The 16,707-nt window shown below is 36.6% G+C and overlaps 1 protein-coding gene across 1 annotated transcript in view; it reads left to right on the top strand.

Moving 5' to 3' along the window:
- Positions 1 to 16,707, top strand: part of MYBPC3 (myosin binding protein C3) — a 62,889-nt gene that overhangs the window by 2,516 nt on the left and 43,666 nt on the right. Inside the window, exons 2-9 of the mRNA XM_065635302.1 lie at positions 6,408 to 6,674; positions 9,185 to 9,280; positions 9,546 to 9,632; positions 9,740 to 9,888; positions 10,952 to 11,069; positions 12,482 to 12,530; positions 13,766 to 13,810; positions 16,101 to 16,157. Of these exons, the coding sequence (XP_065491374.1) occupies positions 6,408 to 6,674; positions 9,185 to 9,280; positions 9,546 to 9,632; positions 9,740 to 9,888; positions 10,952 to 11,069; positions 12,482 to 12,530; positions 13,766 to 13,810; positions 16,101 to 16,157 (868 nt within the window). The remainder of the gene's footprint in view (positions 1 to 6,407; positions 6,675 to 9,184; positions 9,281 to 9,545; positions 9,633 to 9,739; positions 9,889 to 10,951; positions 11,070 to 12,481; positions 12,531 to 13,765; positions 13,811 to 16,100; positions 16,158 to 16,707) is intronic.

Below are 16,707 nucleotides of genomic sequence, written 5' to 3'. Positions count from 1 at the left end.
TGAAAAGCATCACTTTTTGGAGAGTTCTGTTGTGGAAATTTTATGTTCTCCTCTCTTTGATTTAAACATTTCATAGTTAATCTCTGTTCAAAGGTTTGCTTTTTGGAAATTTTGATTGCTTTTTCTTGGTTGTGAAAATTCAGACAAGTTAAAAAAACCCCAACCATTTCCCTATCAATATTTTGTGACATTAAGAGGAAACAGCTGACATTTTAAACACCACATTTACTAGATAAATGGGACTTAATGGGAAATGTGTGCATTACTAAATCTGGAAAAGGAGAAGTCTGGTATTACTCACCTTCTCTGAAAATCAGTCCATTTTTATTCACCTATTTTATAGATTGAGGAGTCTAGATTTTGCAGTTCAGATTAGGAAATTTTAACAAGGGTTTATAAATAACCTGGCTTGTAAGTACACAGAGGCTATTTGCATTAATAATAATAATAATCAATGTTGCATAATGAAGAGTAGACTGTACAATTTTAGTCTGAATATAAACTCCTCATTTTACATTCACAAGCACCTAGCACAATAAGGTACTGCTCCATGATAGTGAACTTCTGTGCCCTACAGTAATACAAAAATTAATAATAATTAATATAGATATATTTTCTTCTTTTGTGAGTTAAGATTCAAAGCAAGCTGAACATTATTTTTCTCATTTTACAGTATGATGGATGCAGAGGGAGAGAGAGGTGATTCTGCTTAGTGAAACTATTCCTCGCCTGTTGCTCATGTTACAAGAATTTACAATCTCAGCTGCTGAAGTAGGCAAGGAATGATAAGATTGAGCAGTTCAATAGCTTTTGAATCATGGAATGATTAAGCTTGTAATTGCAAGAAGCCACTTAGGTCCTGACTGAGGAATGTGTAGCATCTTTATATAGTTCCTCAGCAAGGAATTTACAAGTTCCATTACTAAGTCTGCTTATCCAGTTTGGCTTTTAACTCAATGGAAGAGCAAGTGGTATAAAAGGAAAACTGGATGCCAAGTGGAAGTACTAAAGAAAGATAAATTTTCAACAAGAAGCCTTAACAAATTAAGGAGTCCCAAAAGCTAATACTACTTTTGTAACATTGATTCAATACGTTGGGCAGATACATATTTTAATACCAAGTACACAGAATGTACAGTAAGATAACTCAGCTTTGTGGGAGAAAACTTGTGGCTCTGTTTTTTCTAATTATACTCGTCATAGTTTTCTGCTGCAGTCTGTAGCATGTGCATTCAACTAGATACACTAGATTCTCCTGAAACATTTATACCTTTAACAGTTTTTATTTCAGAAAGGCAGAAATATCATTTGAAAGCCTTATCTAACACACATACTCCCAAAGTGCTTATCTCCCCCTCCTCCATGTACATATCACAAATACTGAAAGATGAAGAGCTGAAGTCAGAGGATCACTTTGAAAAGTACGAGAAAAAAAAGAAAAAGAAAAAAAAAGAATGGCTCTCCTCTATCACTCTATCTAGTTAAAAATCACTCTTGTGCAATCTATACTTCCTCACTTTAATTTCAAATACTTCACACATACTTTGAAATTCAGTGATTTTAGGAAAAGGTTTTCACCTAATGTTTGTGATTCTTAACAAGCCAAACTATTTAGAGAATATGGCAGGAATTTAAATTATTTCAGTTAAGCATTTTTTAAATATACATCTCATCTCCATTTTTTCTGACAATAATCAAATAGGAATGTCTCTTCTAATACTAAACTTTTTTCTTATTAGGGACACAACAGTACTTAGTAGCTATTTGCTAACAAGATGATGCTGTACAAAGACAACAGAGAAATAGTCTGCCTCAAAACACTTAAAAATTAAAAACCTAGTAAATAGATAGTTCAACAAGAGAGCAAAGGAAACAATGATCAGTACAACAGATAGCAACCTGGGTAGTAGCTTAGCCATTTTCTAGGTTTTTGCATAGGAGAGTATGAACAAGTTTTGAAGCAGAGTAGTAAACTAGGTTGATGGTGGATGTCAGAAGGAGATGGTTTCAAAGCAAGTAAGGGAGAAAGCATGAAGGTGCTAATATGAAGATTTAATAAATGGCAGTACTAGGAAGGCAGAACACTAGTTTTATTGTTTTATTTAGGGGAAAAGTGAAGGAAGCTGTTTTTGGAACTTAAATTATTTCATTCTCGTATAATTGGGCCAAAAGCAAAGGTATTTTATATTTCTTCAGCCTCCTGACTGAAAGACTAATCAATAAATTGTTTTCAAATCACAGTGTGATCATGGACCTCCAAATAGAGCTTTTTATTACTGATTAATGAAGCTGTAACTCATGTAACATACATAACCATATGAGTGATGTGTACATCTTCAGGTGTTACAGGACTTTTAAAGGATGGGTACTGCATGCACGTTCTGGTAGCAACAGCATTAGCCACCAAAAAGTTTTCTGCAAGACTATTGCAGACCGCACGCAGTCTGATTCCTCTTCTGCCTGGTGCGGAAATCTGCTGGTTTACATTACTCAGAAGCTATATGAAGTTCTTCGCATTATGGAAGCTAGAAGTGATTAAGAAGGTCTGAGATATAAGAAGTGCTGAAAAATATGGTAGTACAAAGTGTCTCTGGCCTCATTTTCTTTCATTAGCTCCACATCCCACTTCTCTCCCCATGTCAACTCCCCACAGCAATTCCAGATCCATCCCCACAAAACAGACACACACACACGCACACACACAGAGCGTCTATCGCCCTCCTTTCCTCCAATAATTCCCGTCACCAGCAGCACTGGTAACTCATGTGCGTCGCTGCCCTCTCCCCAGAACTGCTATAGCATGTTAGTACTAATGTCACCTTTCTCTCCCTTTGTGCAGGGTGGGTTAGAATTCAGTGGGAAGCACAGAGTTAAGGAAGTGAGTGGCAGAGGACATGGGCTACGTGGTCGTCAGGTGCCCCAGCCCAGTGGCTCCTAAGTGCATGTTCCACGGGAGTCTGGATAAACATGTGATGATGCCTGAGATCCGTCAGTGCCTGACAGGCACGAGAGCTGTAAGACATTCCACAACATCACATGAGAGGTGTCACAGTCACTGGGTTTTCCACAGCCTGATGGTGGTGGTTGTATCCAAGAGTGTTTTGAGTACGGGATGGATATATGGAACTCAGGCGGGTGTATCTGGGCAGAAGCCAAATGTTAAAGTGAGAGAGATTGCCAGATGGAGAAAGTGTTTCTGATAAAAGCAGGAAAAAGTGAGGCTCTCAGGAGAGATAAGTTTTGAATGGTGGTGTTTAGGAACATTCCTAACGAGGAAATAGCTGGATTAGATTGGTACGGCTGCATAAGAAAAATATCTGCTGGTGAATTTGGATTTATGTGTTACTTAAAGTAGCAGCCACAATGAAGGAGACCAGGAATAGCGGCTATCTTACTTCTTTTCCTTCTGTTAAGCAGCCCGTTTTCCCCCAGAAAGAAAAATGACTGTATTGTCTTCACATGCTTGTTCAGCAATCTCTCTTCTGCATCAAAGTAATTTCCTGTAAAATCTGCAGCTGTACATCGCTACTTTTCCTTTGCAAATATGAACAGTGAAAGATGAATGAGAATACAGATTAATACAGAGAGACACTACTTTGGCCACCACTGCCTACTGACACTGAACCTCAAGTGAAGGAAAATGACTCTTAAAATCTCCTTTACCTGTGAAAAAGTGGGTTCTCAACAACTGTTCTTGCAGGCCTTTATTCTTGTGAGAGATTATGGGCCTTTCCAATTTTATGCTTTAGTGGAATTATTCATAATCATTCTAAATTGGGGCTGAAATGAGTCTTTTGGCAGGAAAGGGAGAGAGAAAAAAAAAATACAAGGAGACGTGTAAACTTCTACATATGTATTTACATTTCCCAAAAGTCAGAAATATTATGGGGTGGTGGAGATTTCTCACTGTGCATGTAGTTCTGGCCAACAATCTGCTTTTGTTGAGTCATCTAATGTAAATGTAAGAAACCCAATCACTTTGCAGGGTGTGAAGCAGATCAGAGAGTTACTTCCACGTATGCATGTCTTGAAACCCTGCCACTTGTAGGCTGGAACCTTTACAGGCCACATTGCTGTTAAGTAATTAATATATTTATAGATTCTTTTGTGCTTAAATAGAAGAGCGATGATGATAGCACTCAGAGACAAAAAACATGCCTCTTAGTTGCTTCATCTCTAGCGTCACAGGGAGGGGAGCCAGACAGCAGGTATTTCAGGAGTGGGTTCCAGAACTGACCTGGCTCTCCCCTGTGGGGTAGCCTGGCCACCTTTACATGTCTTTTGAATTATGTACATCTAACCCAGAGTTTACAATAACTCTTCTGCAATTACTCACAGTACATTGCATCGAAGTATACTCTGCTGTGTTATTTACTGAAGTGCAATACTATATCAAAAGATGTGTAACTGGTAACATGCATTCGAGTATTATGCTGTAATATATTATGCCCTATATTCTACACAGTACTACATTCTGTTTGAGAACAATTATACCACTTACAGGCCTGAGGTTAGAAAAACCTTAAATAAAAGCACGCAGGGACATTTCACTCCCAGAGGAAATTTCACACACTTATATCTCAAGGTGGAAGAAAAGCATGCAGAAGAATACAACAGAAGGCCAGTCAAGGCTCCTATAGGCTCAGTGCAAACCAAATTTTTTTTTTCATCAAATATATAAGGCGGGGGGAGGGAAGGAAAAAATAAAGAGAAAAATGTAATTGTGGTGGTGTTTTTCTACATGTAACAGAGAGGCAAAATACGATACATACTGAATTCTAAAAGTATTTGTAATTGATACTTTAATTGATGTTTAAGCAGCTTTGAATCCTTTGCAAAACAATGCAAGAAATGTGGCCTGTATTATGACTAAAGCCCAGAGGTCATCAGACAAAATCTTTGCAGAGGTAACTCCACTGAGGTAAAGTAATTTATATATGCTATAGGAACAGAGATTTTGTGCAGTGAACAGATGGTATTATTAGTAATATACCATTTATACTAACTAAAGCACCTGTTTGAACATGAGTATAAACTAGTTATTTTGAAATATTTCTATGTCATGTTCCCTTCACTTTTATAAAGCAGAATCAAAAGTTTAAATCTAATTATAATCATTGTTGTGGTGTTTAGAAGAGTTCTTGTTGCTGCCCATGTAAAAGAGCCATAGACAATTTGCCACAGAGGTGACAGATATAATTAAATGTGATGGAATTACTAATATTTTATAAAAGCGTGACTATGTAGGGGTAAGTAAATTAAAAAATTGACATAATGATGCACAAAACCCACTCAGTGTATGAATCAGAATGTTAATTACTGGTATTTTTATCCATGAACATAGCTCATGGCAATGAGCAAAGAAATAACAGATTTCATTAAGTCCAAAACATGAGCACAAAATGAAAAACTTAATTAAAAATAAAGGTGAAGACATTTAAATAAATAAATCAGGACAAATAAATCAGTAAAATAACTTACCTTATTAAAATCTAATCTTAAAAAATATTAGGATACTCGTGGACCAAAATCACGATAAATTGCTTGCTTTCCAAATTCTTATCTATTGTGCTACTTTGATTATATATGAAACAAACCAGAAAATTTGGTTTATGCTTGTTCACACCATATATTAATAATTTAATTCATTTTCATTATGAGCATCCTAAGTGCTTCTTGAAACAGAGGAAATATTTTGATCCACCTTACAATTAATTAGAAAACTAGTTGTTGCAGAGTGCTACATAGGCGAGTACTTTAACTTTTAATGCTGAACTAAACATTTGAATGCAAACAGCGATTTATACCCTTTTAGTCGGAAAAAATTACAAGGGCCATCATAGGAATGTGCATCCCTTTCTACTAAAGCCTTGATCAGTCAAAACAGGAGGACTGAAGATGAACCATTAATTTCTTGTGGTATATTACGATACAGGTTACTGCACAAAGTGCAATTTTGTTGGAGAAACAGATCCTGATCCTGTTCAATAACTGCATTAAGCAACTGTTAGGAAAGAATTAATATGTCTAAATAAAACTGCATGACAAATTCATGTAGGTAGCTTGATATGTAAGAATACATATCATACCATCTTGTCATATATCAAAATATTCACTTACGAAAAATCGGAGTTCATGATGGGGGAAAGAAAGAGGAAGATGGACAGTGAGATGCATTTGTTATCCATTCCATTTTATTTCATGACAATATGGAGAAGATATGACATCTTAGAACTTGATAAACACAAAGACAATTCCACAACTTCTCTGTGGAAAGTGTTGTAATTTATATCTTGCATGGGCAGATGGGAGAGAAAGGAGACAGCTGTTGCAGCCACAACAGCTGACTACACCAGATATGCCACAATTGCAAAACAGATTCTAGTGAGACCTCTCTCTTTTTTTAGTTTCTGCATTTACCAAGAAGCCGAAGACAACAGAGGTGACAGCCGGAAGCACAGCTGTGTTTGAAGCAGAGACAGAAAAAGCCGGCATCAAGGTGAAGTGGCAGCGAGCTGGCACGGAAATTGCTGAAAGTGAGAAATACATCATCAAGGCAGAAGGAAACAAGCACTCACTGACAATCAATAATGTAGGAAAAGAAGATGATGTGACCTATGCTGTAATAGCTGGAAGTTCCAAGGTCAAATTTGAACTCAAGGTCAAGGAACCAGGTACAGCATTTCCTAAGCAATTCTGATTTCATCAGTATTTCCAGTCTCACACAAACTTCATAAATGAAGTCCAATGAAATTACCCTAACATAACACTGCAAAATTTCTCCACCTGCAATACATCTGTTTTGCCCAGTTATTGGAAGCTACCTTTGCTGTGGCTAAGACACCCATTTCCAGATATCAGAAGTCCACACAGTGGAAATGACAGAGGAAATCTTGATGTACATCTTCAGAATTCTCTGTCGAGCTTTTCAACTTAACTATTGAAAACTAAAGAAAGCTAGTGTAATCTAATCTGACCTAAACTATGATGTCTACATCTTAGGTCTGATTTTTCTCTTAATTATTATTGTATTTAAACACAAAATCATAACAATCAACAAAAAATGTACAAGTTGTGCTGTAGTGTTTCTAGGAGTTCATACATTCCCAAAAATGTATCTAAATCACCTGCTAATAAAAATATATATTTCAAGAGGAACTTGAATACAAAGAGTAACCTTAGTATAATTTGTATATCACCTGTTGTTACTACCTCTCTATGCCTTAAAGGATCAGCTAGCTGAGAAATTGAAAAACTCCCACAGGCTTTTCCTGGAAAAAACTGTAGAGAGTCAAATTCTCTAGAATATTCTCATGAAAAAATGTCTGAAGATGCTGAGGATAGATGAAATCATTCATTTTTTGAAACATTTTGACCTTCGCGATACTTTTTTCTCCTCCAAAATGGTCCCCATTTACCATTTCTGGTATTTTAATTTTCCCTTTTTATTTTGGTGAAAAGTCTTAAACTCAGGCTGTTTATATTACCTCCTTTCTTTTGCTATCATTGTTCATTCCAGCAACATGGTGGTAGTGAGATCTTCTGGTCAGATGAAAACACATCGGTGAATATTTAACAGGAGACAAGACATTCCGTTCCAGATGAAAGACAGTGCATGGCAGGTTACGAGGAAGGGGAAATTCTAGTATGGATTAGGACAATTTAACAGCAGTCAGAGCATATACAAGTATGACAGGTACATATTATACTAGTTAGATTTTCTTCATTGTCTTTCAGGTTAGTTGCAGATAAAGCCTGCTGCAGGCAGGCGGCCTACAAATAACTTAATAATATGAATAACTTAATAATAACTTACTTAATTTGGAAGCGTAATCATTACCTAAAAACACCTTTGACATGGGGATGAAGATATCAGGATGCCAATCGAGAGATAATTTTCCTGTATATATTATGTATTGATGCCTCAAAATAAGCCTTTTCTAAAGCTGCACATCCAAGTTATGGGAGCATCTACACTATGTTAGAATAAGGTTTAGTTCTTTCCAGTAAAAAATCAGTTAAAATTTATTTAGACAAGATCCAATGGGATACGATCAAACAATAAAAGTGGTAGAATTTGATACTTAAGTATTAAATAATATGGATTTAAAATCACATTGTTTTCTTTCAAGACACAAATACAGTTAGGGTTAAAAGTATAAAGTTTCTGAGAGGGGAGCTGACTCATGTTCCTATGTTCACAGATACTGTCTTGTTTTTCAGACCTTACTAAGATTACATTGATATAGAGTAGCTGGATTTCCCATCATTATTTTCACAAACAATAATAATTTCAGCTCTTTGTAATAAAAAAATTGGATTCCTAACCTTCCTAGACACAGCCACTTCCCCTTGTGACAAAGGACCCCCTCAAGTTACTCATCGGGTGGCACAACAAAGCCAGAAATCTCGGGTGGAAAAAATGTTGCAAATAGCTGGGAAACTGCACATGAGACTTGCATGAGAGGTAGGCAAGGCCCTTTGGATGTGGCTCCACTACCTATGGGAAAAAAAAAAATCTTCCTGCAACTGATATGTTTCAAGAAATTCTATCTCCCTTCATCTGCCCCAGTTGCTCACTCCTACTCCCTTTTCATACATTTCTGACTTCTCCATTGTGCCAAATGCATTTGCCTGAATTTGCCTGTGAGGTCATGGTTTAATTGAGAGGCCATAAACTTCCATGAGCCAGGGGAAGAAATCATAGATGGGGTTTTAAAATACTTTCTCCATATTGATTACTAGCAGTGCCTAGAGCTTTTTCCAAGCTGCACACAGCAACAGCATTTGGAAAATTATATTCCAACAGCAGTGTTAAACAAAATCTCATGAATTGTTTACAAAAATAATAATTGCATAACTTTTCATTATCTTTTCTACTTAGACCACTGAAGTTAACATCAAACAACAGTGTTAGTCATCAGCTGACAAGTTTCTGCACATCAAGACTATAGAATTTAAAAACTCAGGCATCAGTTATTGTGAAGCTCAACAAACGAAAAAGCCTCATCATCCAGCTTCAGCTGGCCCCTTTTCCTTCCAGCACATCCTCTAAGTTCTAGAAAACCACAGCTAATTTGTCTGTGTTTCCTAACATATATTAAAAGCTGTTATTTTGTAAACTTTCTTCAGAAAGGAAGTAAAAATATGACTTTCTCTAATCTTGGCTTACATTCATTTCCAGAAAAGAGTGAGACAGTCACTCCTGCTGAAGCTGCTCCAGCCCCAGCTGCTCCAGAGTTGCCAGCTCCACCAGTGGAAAGCAGCCAAAACAAAGAAGGTAACAGGGAGCTAACACCTTTCTCAAGTCTGGTTCATTAATCAAAGGGAAGAACGGGAACAGGGAGTCCTTGGAGTCAGTGAGGTAGAGACAATAGCCGAAAGCTGACCACTGGTGATGAATGACAGAAAATAAAGAATAAGGAATCTGAGAGGCAGAAGAAACACATTAAGATATTTTGAAATGACTTATCAAATTCACTATATAGCCTGTAACAGATGCTGATGCAGAAAGTTCCAGCTAGTAACTCTGATGTTTATTTCAGTTGCACCTCCTGGGACCCAACCAGAAGAGCCTCTGGACCCTATTGGGCTCTTTGTGACACGACCCCAGGATGGAGAAGTTACTGTTGGTGAGTGAAAAATGTGAGTCAAGTGATGTTTGTAAACTGTACCTGTTGCTTGACTATTTAGCTTAAATACTATTCATAATTTTATTTTACCCTACTTCCCTTACAAGGCAGAAACATCACGTTCACTGCCAAAGTGGCGGGCGAGAGCCTGCTGAAGAAACCATCAGTGAAATGGTTCAAAGGAAAGTGGATGGACCTGGGAAGCAAAGTGGGGCAACATCTCCAGCTACACGATAGTTATGATCGAAATAACAAGGTACCATCGGCAGAGTAAGGTTCTCACTCTTCTAGATACTAATCTTTAATCTGGGGAAAATATAAGATAACACAGGAATGTTTTCATATTAAGGTACACAAAGGTACACAAAATGCTATACTTATGCATAGAAGTCTATGTTTTGACCATGCAGACAAGAGATAAGCACCAGATATGGACTCTTGCGTACTTTATCTATGATGAAATGAGAAAATGTCTGGAGCACCAGGGCAGCAATTTTGCAATATCTACAGCTGCGTTCCCACCATCTTCCTCTCAAGTAACCAATACTCACTATATTAAAGAAAAAAAAAAACAAAACCAAAACCAAACAATAAATCAGACAGATATTTAAGTATGGTCTATCTTGGTTTTAATACACCAAGAACTCAGCTATTAGTGTTTGAACTTATTCTTCTCTTGCATTGTCTAGACTACTTTAAATAGCTAAGATCCATTTTTACCACAAATATGTTGAAAGATACACAAGCAGGAATACAAGAGAGTCTGTACCATGACTTCTCATCCTGGGTGGTATGTGAAATGCTACCACCCTCTCCTGGATGAAACAGAACAGACTTGCTCACATTAGCCACCGCTTTTGCTGATTTTTTAAATGTCCTGTATACCCTGTCCTGGGTAAACACCGCACTTGTTTAATGAATGCTCTGTTCCTGATTCCAATGTCCTGTATACTCTGTCCTGGGTAAACACTGCACTTGTTTAATGAATGCTCTGTTCCTGATTCCAATGTACGGGGAATTACTGTATATGATGACTGCACACATCCAGTACACCAGCATAGTTTGCTAATATAACATTGTATCATCTGTAAGACCAGTACTAATACTCTTTAGCTGTTCCTACAGAATTGTGGGGGTATATGTAATTCTTACAACAGTAATGAGTTACATGTTCTGGAAGTTCTTAATTCTAAAAGAACATAGAGGCATGTTTCATCCCTCATCTATTTCTCTCCATGCCTTAATATGCTGCATTCTATCTCTCTCTTTCATAGTTACATTTTCTAACTTAAGAATTGTATCACTGGTGTCTGTTCTAGGTGTACACCTTTGAAATGGAAATCATAGAAGCAAACATGACTTTTGCAGGAGGGTACAGATGTGAGGTGTCTACCAAGGACAAGTTTGATAGTTCTAATTTCAATCTGACCGTCAATGGTAAGATGAATTCCTGCCACCTTGTTTCTTCATTTTTTTTTTCACTCCTGTATGCCCACTGACAATTCTTCCTGGTACATAGTAGCTACTAGGCAAGCATAGGTCTGAAGTATAGACCCGAAGAGCTACAGGTATGCTTAGAGAGGCTCAGAGGTGAGGACTGGAATGAATTGGCAGAGACATAGAGCATTAAAATAACACTTAGATGTCATTCAAGTCAGAACTATGATGCTCTTAAAGAAAGCACACAGAAAGACGAAAATCAGCCCTGCTTTCCTCTGTCTTTATTCTGATTTCAGCTCCATTCTCTCATGATATTTAATTCCACTAGACTAAAAGAGAGGTCCATTCTTGCCCAGGCAAGATCTCAGTAATAAAAATGGATACTTGAAAAGAAAAAAAAAAGGGGGGGGGGGGGTGTGAAATGGAAATATTTAGACACGTGACATTATTTTCAATTCCTTTCTTATCCATAAATTCGAGTCATGCAGAAGCACCTTGTGTCATACAATTGCTTTAAGATGACTCATTTTACATAATCTGTGGTGCCACCCTCACAACTGCTATACTGAAAAGCTTATCAGCAGTTGAAAAGGAAGTATATTTTAACATCATTTTCTCCCTATTGTGTAAGAGTTTAGGTAAAATATAACAGTATAAGCATGGATCACCTGAAAGAGTTGAATGTTTGCACCATTCCTTGTTTCAGTGGTTCTGTTGAAGGGACCACAACATTAATTTGCCTCCAGCAACCAATGAGCCTAATATGCAAAGCTGAAAATTTATCAAAGGTACTCAATCAGCATTATTCATTTTTGAAGTTTCACTAGTTGGCTGTAGGACTCATAAGACTTGGGAGCTGTGATTGAGAACAGTTTTTCTCCCAGTAGTAGCAGTACATTTATTCATAACAACAGGAGCTTAGAAGAGAGTAACAAAGTTCTATGCGACATCCTTGATGGAGTTTCTATACATCTCTACGTATTTCCAGGAATTTACCTTTGCTTTCAGAGGATGGATTACAATTTATTAGTAGTAATAATATTCAGTTGATAACCAGTGGTTTTCTCATTAGAGTTTAAATACCCAGTGAAGCCACTATCGAAACTAAAATTTACCAGCAGGAGAACTGACAAACAAGAGATAAGACGGTTCATCATGCTGCAGGTGATTATGAAGCATGAGACAGGATTCAGTTATACATGAAACACTGGATGTTGAAAGCTAGTTAATGAAGGCTACGTGTTTAAAGATGATGCTTCAATCTTTCAATATGTAATTGATCACAATTTACAATATAAGAACTTTAGAAAGAAAATGCCTGCAAAGGAAAAGCTTTAGAAAAAGTACTGTATTTTTGCATTATTTTGACTTGCTCTCCCATTCTTTTCCATCACTTTTTGTCACATCAGAAGCACCGATAACTGGAGACTTGGATATTCGCGCTGCCTTCCGACGCACGTGAGTACCTACAGTAGAAACTTACGTAGATCAGTTTATACTTCCATGTGGAATTCATTACTTTCCTAGACAAAACTAATTAAAAACAAAGCTGTTGTACAAACAAGCACAAAGGTGGGAATGTCTACTAAGAAAATATTTCTACTATTAAAATTCTATAGAACTCCTAGAAATCACCTAAGAGAGATTAGACTTTGTGCTAGCATAACAATCATTATGCAATTGATAATCTGTATAACCTGTATAATTCTACCAAGAACTTCAGCACTTTTTTTCCAGACATAGACCAATAGAGAACAAAAAGATTCTGTGTAGTGCCTAGTCTTGACTGGGTCTGGCTTGAGGAACTACATGTACTTTAATACAAACATCTGCTATACAGAGAAGCAGAGTTTGATGTGAGCTCTGTAAGCAGTATATCACTGATAACATTAATACAAGCATTTTGATTGTATTTGTTTTCATGTTCTATAATTACATATTAATTTAATGAAGACAATGATACTGAAAGTGTCTGTATACAAACTCAGATATATGTAGGTCTTAGATATTAAAGACTGCGAGGTATAGCACTGGTGTTGTAAAGGCTGTTCTCCCCACACCTATAAAACTGTCTGAATTGATATATGACTTAATGGAACAATGCTCCCTTCTGGTAGTAAAACTTGCAAAATTGGTTGTGTTGCTTGTTTTGTTTTGAGGTTTTAGACATTAACAACATGTGCTTTTTCACTGTTAAGTATTTCATCTCCCTTTGTGTAATTCAGCTTCTGTTTTAGTTTTTAGATATTTTTGCAAAGTTACTAGACCAAGAATATTCCAACAGACATCTATTACTCTAACACAGGACACAAATCATCTGTGGCAGCTCCTCGAGTTTTTCCCTGTAAGGGCTATTTTTATGAGATTTTTTTAACATTATATCACAAAGAACTAAATAAGGCTTGCAGAATTTACTTATGCTCAAAGCCATCTATATGTAGCTGACCAGCCTCGCTGTGGTACCTGTTAAATAGAGGACACAGTGCATAGCTGCATTGTGTTATTGCACTGCAGTGCAACTTCTTGCTAAACTTCTTGCTAAAACAAGTAAAAGAATTTAGAATCGATTCAGTGTGAGTGCAGTGTGAGCACCTTCAGGCTGTTCAGATTTTCACTTTCTTCTGTAAGAATGGAACCAAATTTTGAACCGAACTGTTTAAATCAGAAGCTTTATGTTTGATATCCTCACTCAGGAGCCTGGCAGGAGGGGGCAGACGGATGACTTCAGCCTTTCTCAGGTAGGCACTGTCTGTGTCAGCAGACAAATTCAAGTCTAACAATGAACTGTCTCTCTCTGCATAGGAAAAGGAAAAGAAAAAACAAACAAACAAACAAACAAAAACCACACAAAACCCAGAACTAGCTTCAGCATACGTTCAAAATAAACCATGTAGTATTTACGAGATGAATACATGCAAGTAAATAGTAATGTAAGACCAGTATGAATAAATGAAAAGAGTAGTTTGATAGTTCAGTGAGAGGCAGATTCATTTATAGAAAAGGCATGTGTTTGGCAAGTGTCATCTTTTCACCATAGTTAGAAGAAAAAAAGTAACTTCAAATCACATGCATATCTGCTCCCTCTGTTTTACATGTGTTTCTCTCTACTGAACACATCCTGACTAAAATTGCCACTGCTCACAGACACACATGTATATGAAAATCTGTTGTTTCCTGGCACACTCTTTATGCTAGTATCATTAAATTTCCCACCCTATCTCTTTTGGTCTCAGTGCCTTCTACCATGATGAAATAGGAACGTTAATTAATTAGAGAGTCTAATCTGAGGTTAGACTTAACCCTGTGCATGTTAAAGCCACTATTAGAGTCTAATTCTTCAGAAAAGCTAAACATTGATTGCTGGGCTTTCCTGAAATTCTGATTTAAGTGTCACCTAGGAAGCAGTAAGGTGACTAGTTATTCTCCCAGCTGTAGATTCTGATTTCCTGAATATTCAATCACAAGAAGCCCTTTTCAAATTTGGGATTATACTAGTGATTTTTATGTACTTTTTATGCCCACAAACACTGAAAATCTTTGGAAAGTAGGGAACAAACTGGCCAAAAATACACTTTTCTGTTTGAGCATTATACCCAGAAAATTATCCTTTCCAGTACTGTACTCTCTTCAAAGGAATCACAGAAGTAAAACCAGTACATTCTTAACAAAAAGATATTTTCTCACAACATATTCAAAACTACACTAATTCAAAATTTTCACTTATTCTCACTAACCTTGCATTTTCAAGCAGCACAAGATGTTTAGCACTTGTTTCTCTTCCATTTTATTAAGAGTACTGTTAAAATGCCCACCACTTATCTGTTGAGGCTGTTTTCTTATTTTTTAAAATATTTTTCCCTGCAATATTAAGTTTTCCTGATATTCTAGTTTACACTTTTGCAGGCAGACTGATTTTCTCTGAAGCAACTAGCACTGTGTATTGACAGAGACAGCTTTATGGGCTAACACTGCCACCAGCACAAGTGAAAAGAATAATTCCAGCATATAAACAATAATGAAATAGAAGGTGTTGCTGCTGGAAGAATCTGAATGCAGTGAGATGGCATCACCAGATTCTTATACTCAAGACAACGGAGATGGCAAGTGGCAGCCGAACATTGATGATGGGAGACTGAGATGAAGAAAATCCATTTGACTTTCTAAACCTGTCTGAATGCAAAAAAAAATACTTTTTTTTTTTCTAAGTTGAATAATCAATAGTCATGGAATCCAGTGTAGCTCTCAATAGTTTGATATCAAATCCCTTCAGTGAATTTTAGGAAATAAACCCCAAAGAAGTGATTTTAACAGCTAAAACACATTTGATTCAGGACACCCAAAATAACACTGTGCATTCCATCTGAGTTCACCGTATGTGACAAGAATTACACATTCAAAAAACTCCTGCTTGTGGCTTCTTGTTCTCATGAATGAATTCATCACAACATTGCTTGCCATGATGCTTGTCGAACAACTGCATAGTGAACCTCATCTCAGAATCAAAGTCAGATCACAGAATTCCTACTTTAACTCTCCCAAGCATCAATGGTATGACACTTTTTTCAGTATGAAGAATTCTGGAAGCACAAATAGCCTTAAGAAATAATTACAGCTGGGATAGTGCTAGAAAAAGTGGGTTTAGATTGTAAAAAGTCCCACAAAAAGGTTGGTTAAATACTGCCCCACACAGTAAGCAATATCCACATTCCTGAAACAACAGCTTTCCAAAAGCACTAATGATTCCAGAACAATATGACCACCAAATTAATACCATTTACAACTTTTTCCATAATCAGTACAGAAAAAAATACAAGTTAATTAAATATATTTCTAAACCTATAAGAAAACCAATATGGACAAACAGCCTAATTAAGTCACTGTCCATGTCACTGCACATTTTAAGTCATCCGAAACAACTACATCTACTACTTCTCAACAAAAAAAATATGTAATCTACATAACGTTATAGCCTCACAAGCTATTCCCATTTCCTTCTGAAACTAATTATGGTTTTCTGTTATTGTACAGTACCGAGGGACATGAAGAAGGTGGAGAGTTTAATTTTAGTTCCCTACTGAAAAAGAGGTGAGTAAAAACCCATAGACTCAGAGAAATAAAGTAACCAGCCTCTGTTGAACAACTCTGAAAACACTAAGACTAGAATAAGTGAAAATTTCATAAATTCAGAATCCCTGTAGTTTTCCTAAAGCAGCTCTAACTGGAAAAAAGGATGACAGGTATTATGGCAACTTCTCCAAATACACAGCATTTGCTGCATTTTTGCTAGGTTTATACCGGAGGGGAAAAAAAAAGCAGTTTGATCTTTCCCAAGATGGAAAATGCTGGGTCTAGGCTAATTACATGCTTCCACCAGCACTTTTCAATTAAAACAAAGAAACAAAACCCAAATTTACAATACCTGTCTAGAATGCTGCCTTATTTATACTTTTCTGTCCTAAGTTTTCACAGTTCTTCAAATCAGCGAGCTGGGAAGACAAGTCCTTTTATTAGGTATCTAAATGTTACTATTACACTATACAATTATATATTATATATTGTATAGCTGTTTATCATATATATAAAAAGATATTCTATGTTGTATAAAATATCTTTTACTCTTCTAACTCTAGTTCTT

This window comes from Caloenas nicobarica, chromosome 5 (genome assembly GCF_036013445.1).
Source record: "Caloenas nicobarica isolate bCalNic1 chromosome 5, bCalNic1.hap1, whole genome shotgun sequence".
Lineage (NCBI taxonomy): Eukaryota > Metazoa > Chordata > Aves > Columbiformes > Columbidae > Caloenas > Caloenas nicobarica.
This window is presented reverse-complemented; position numbering and strand designations above follow the sequence as displayed.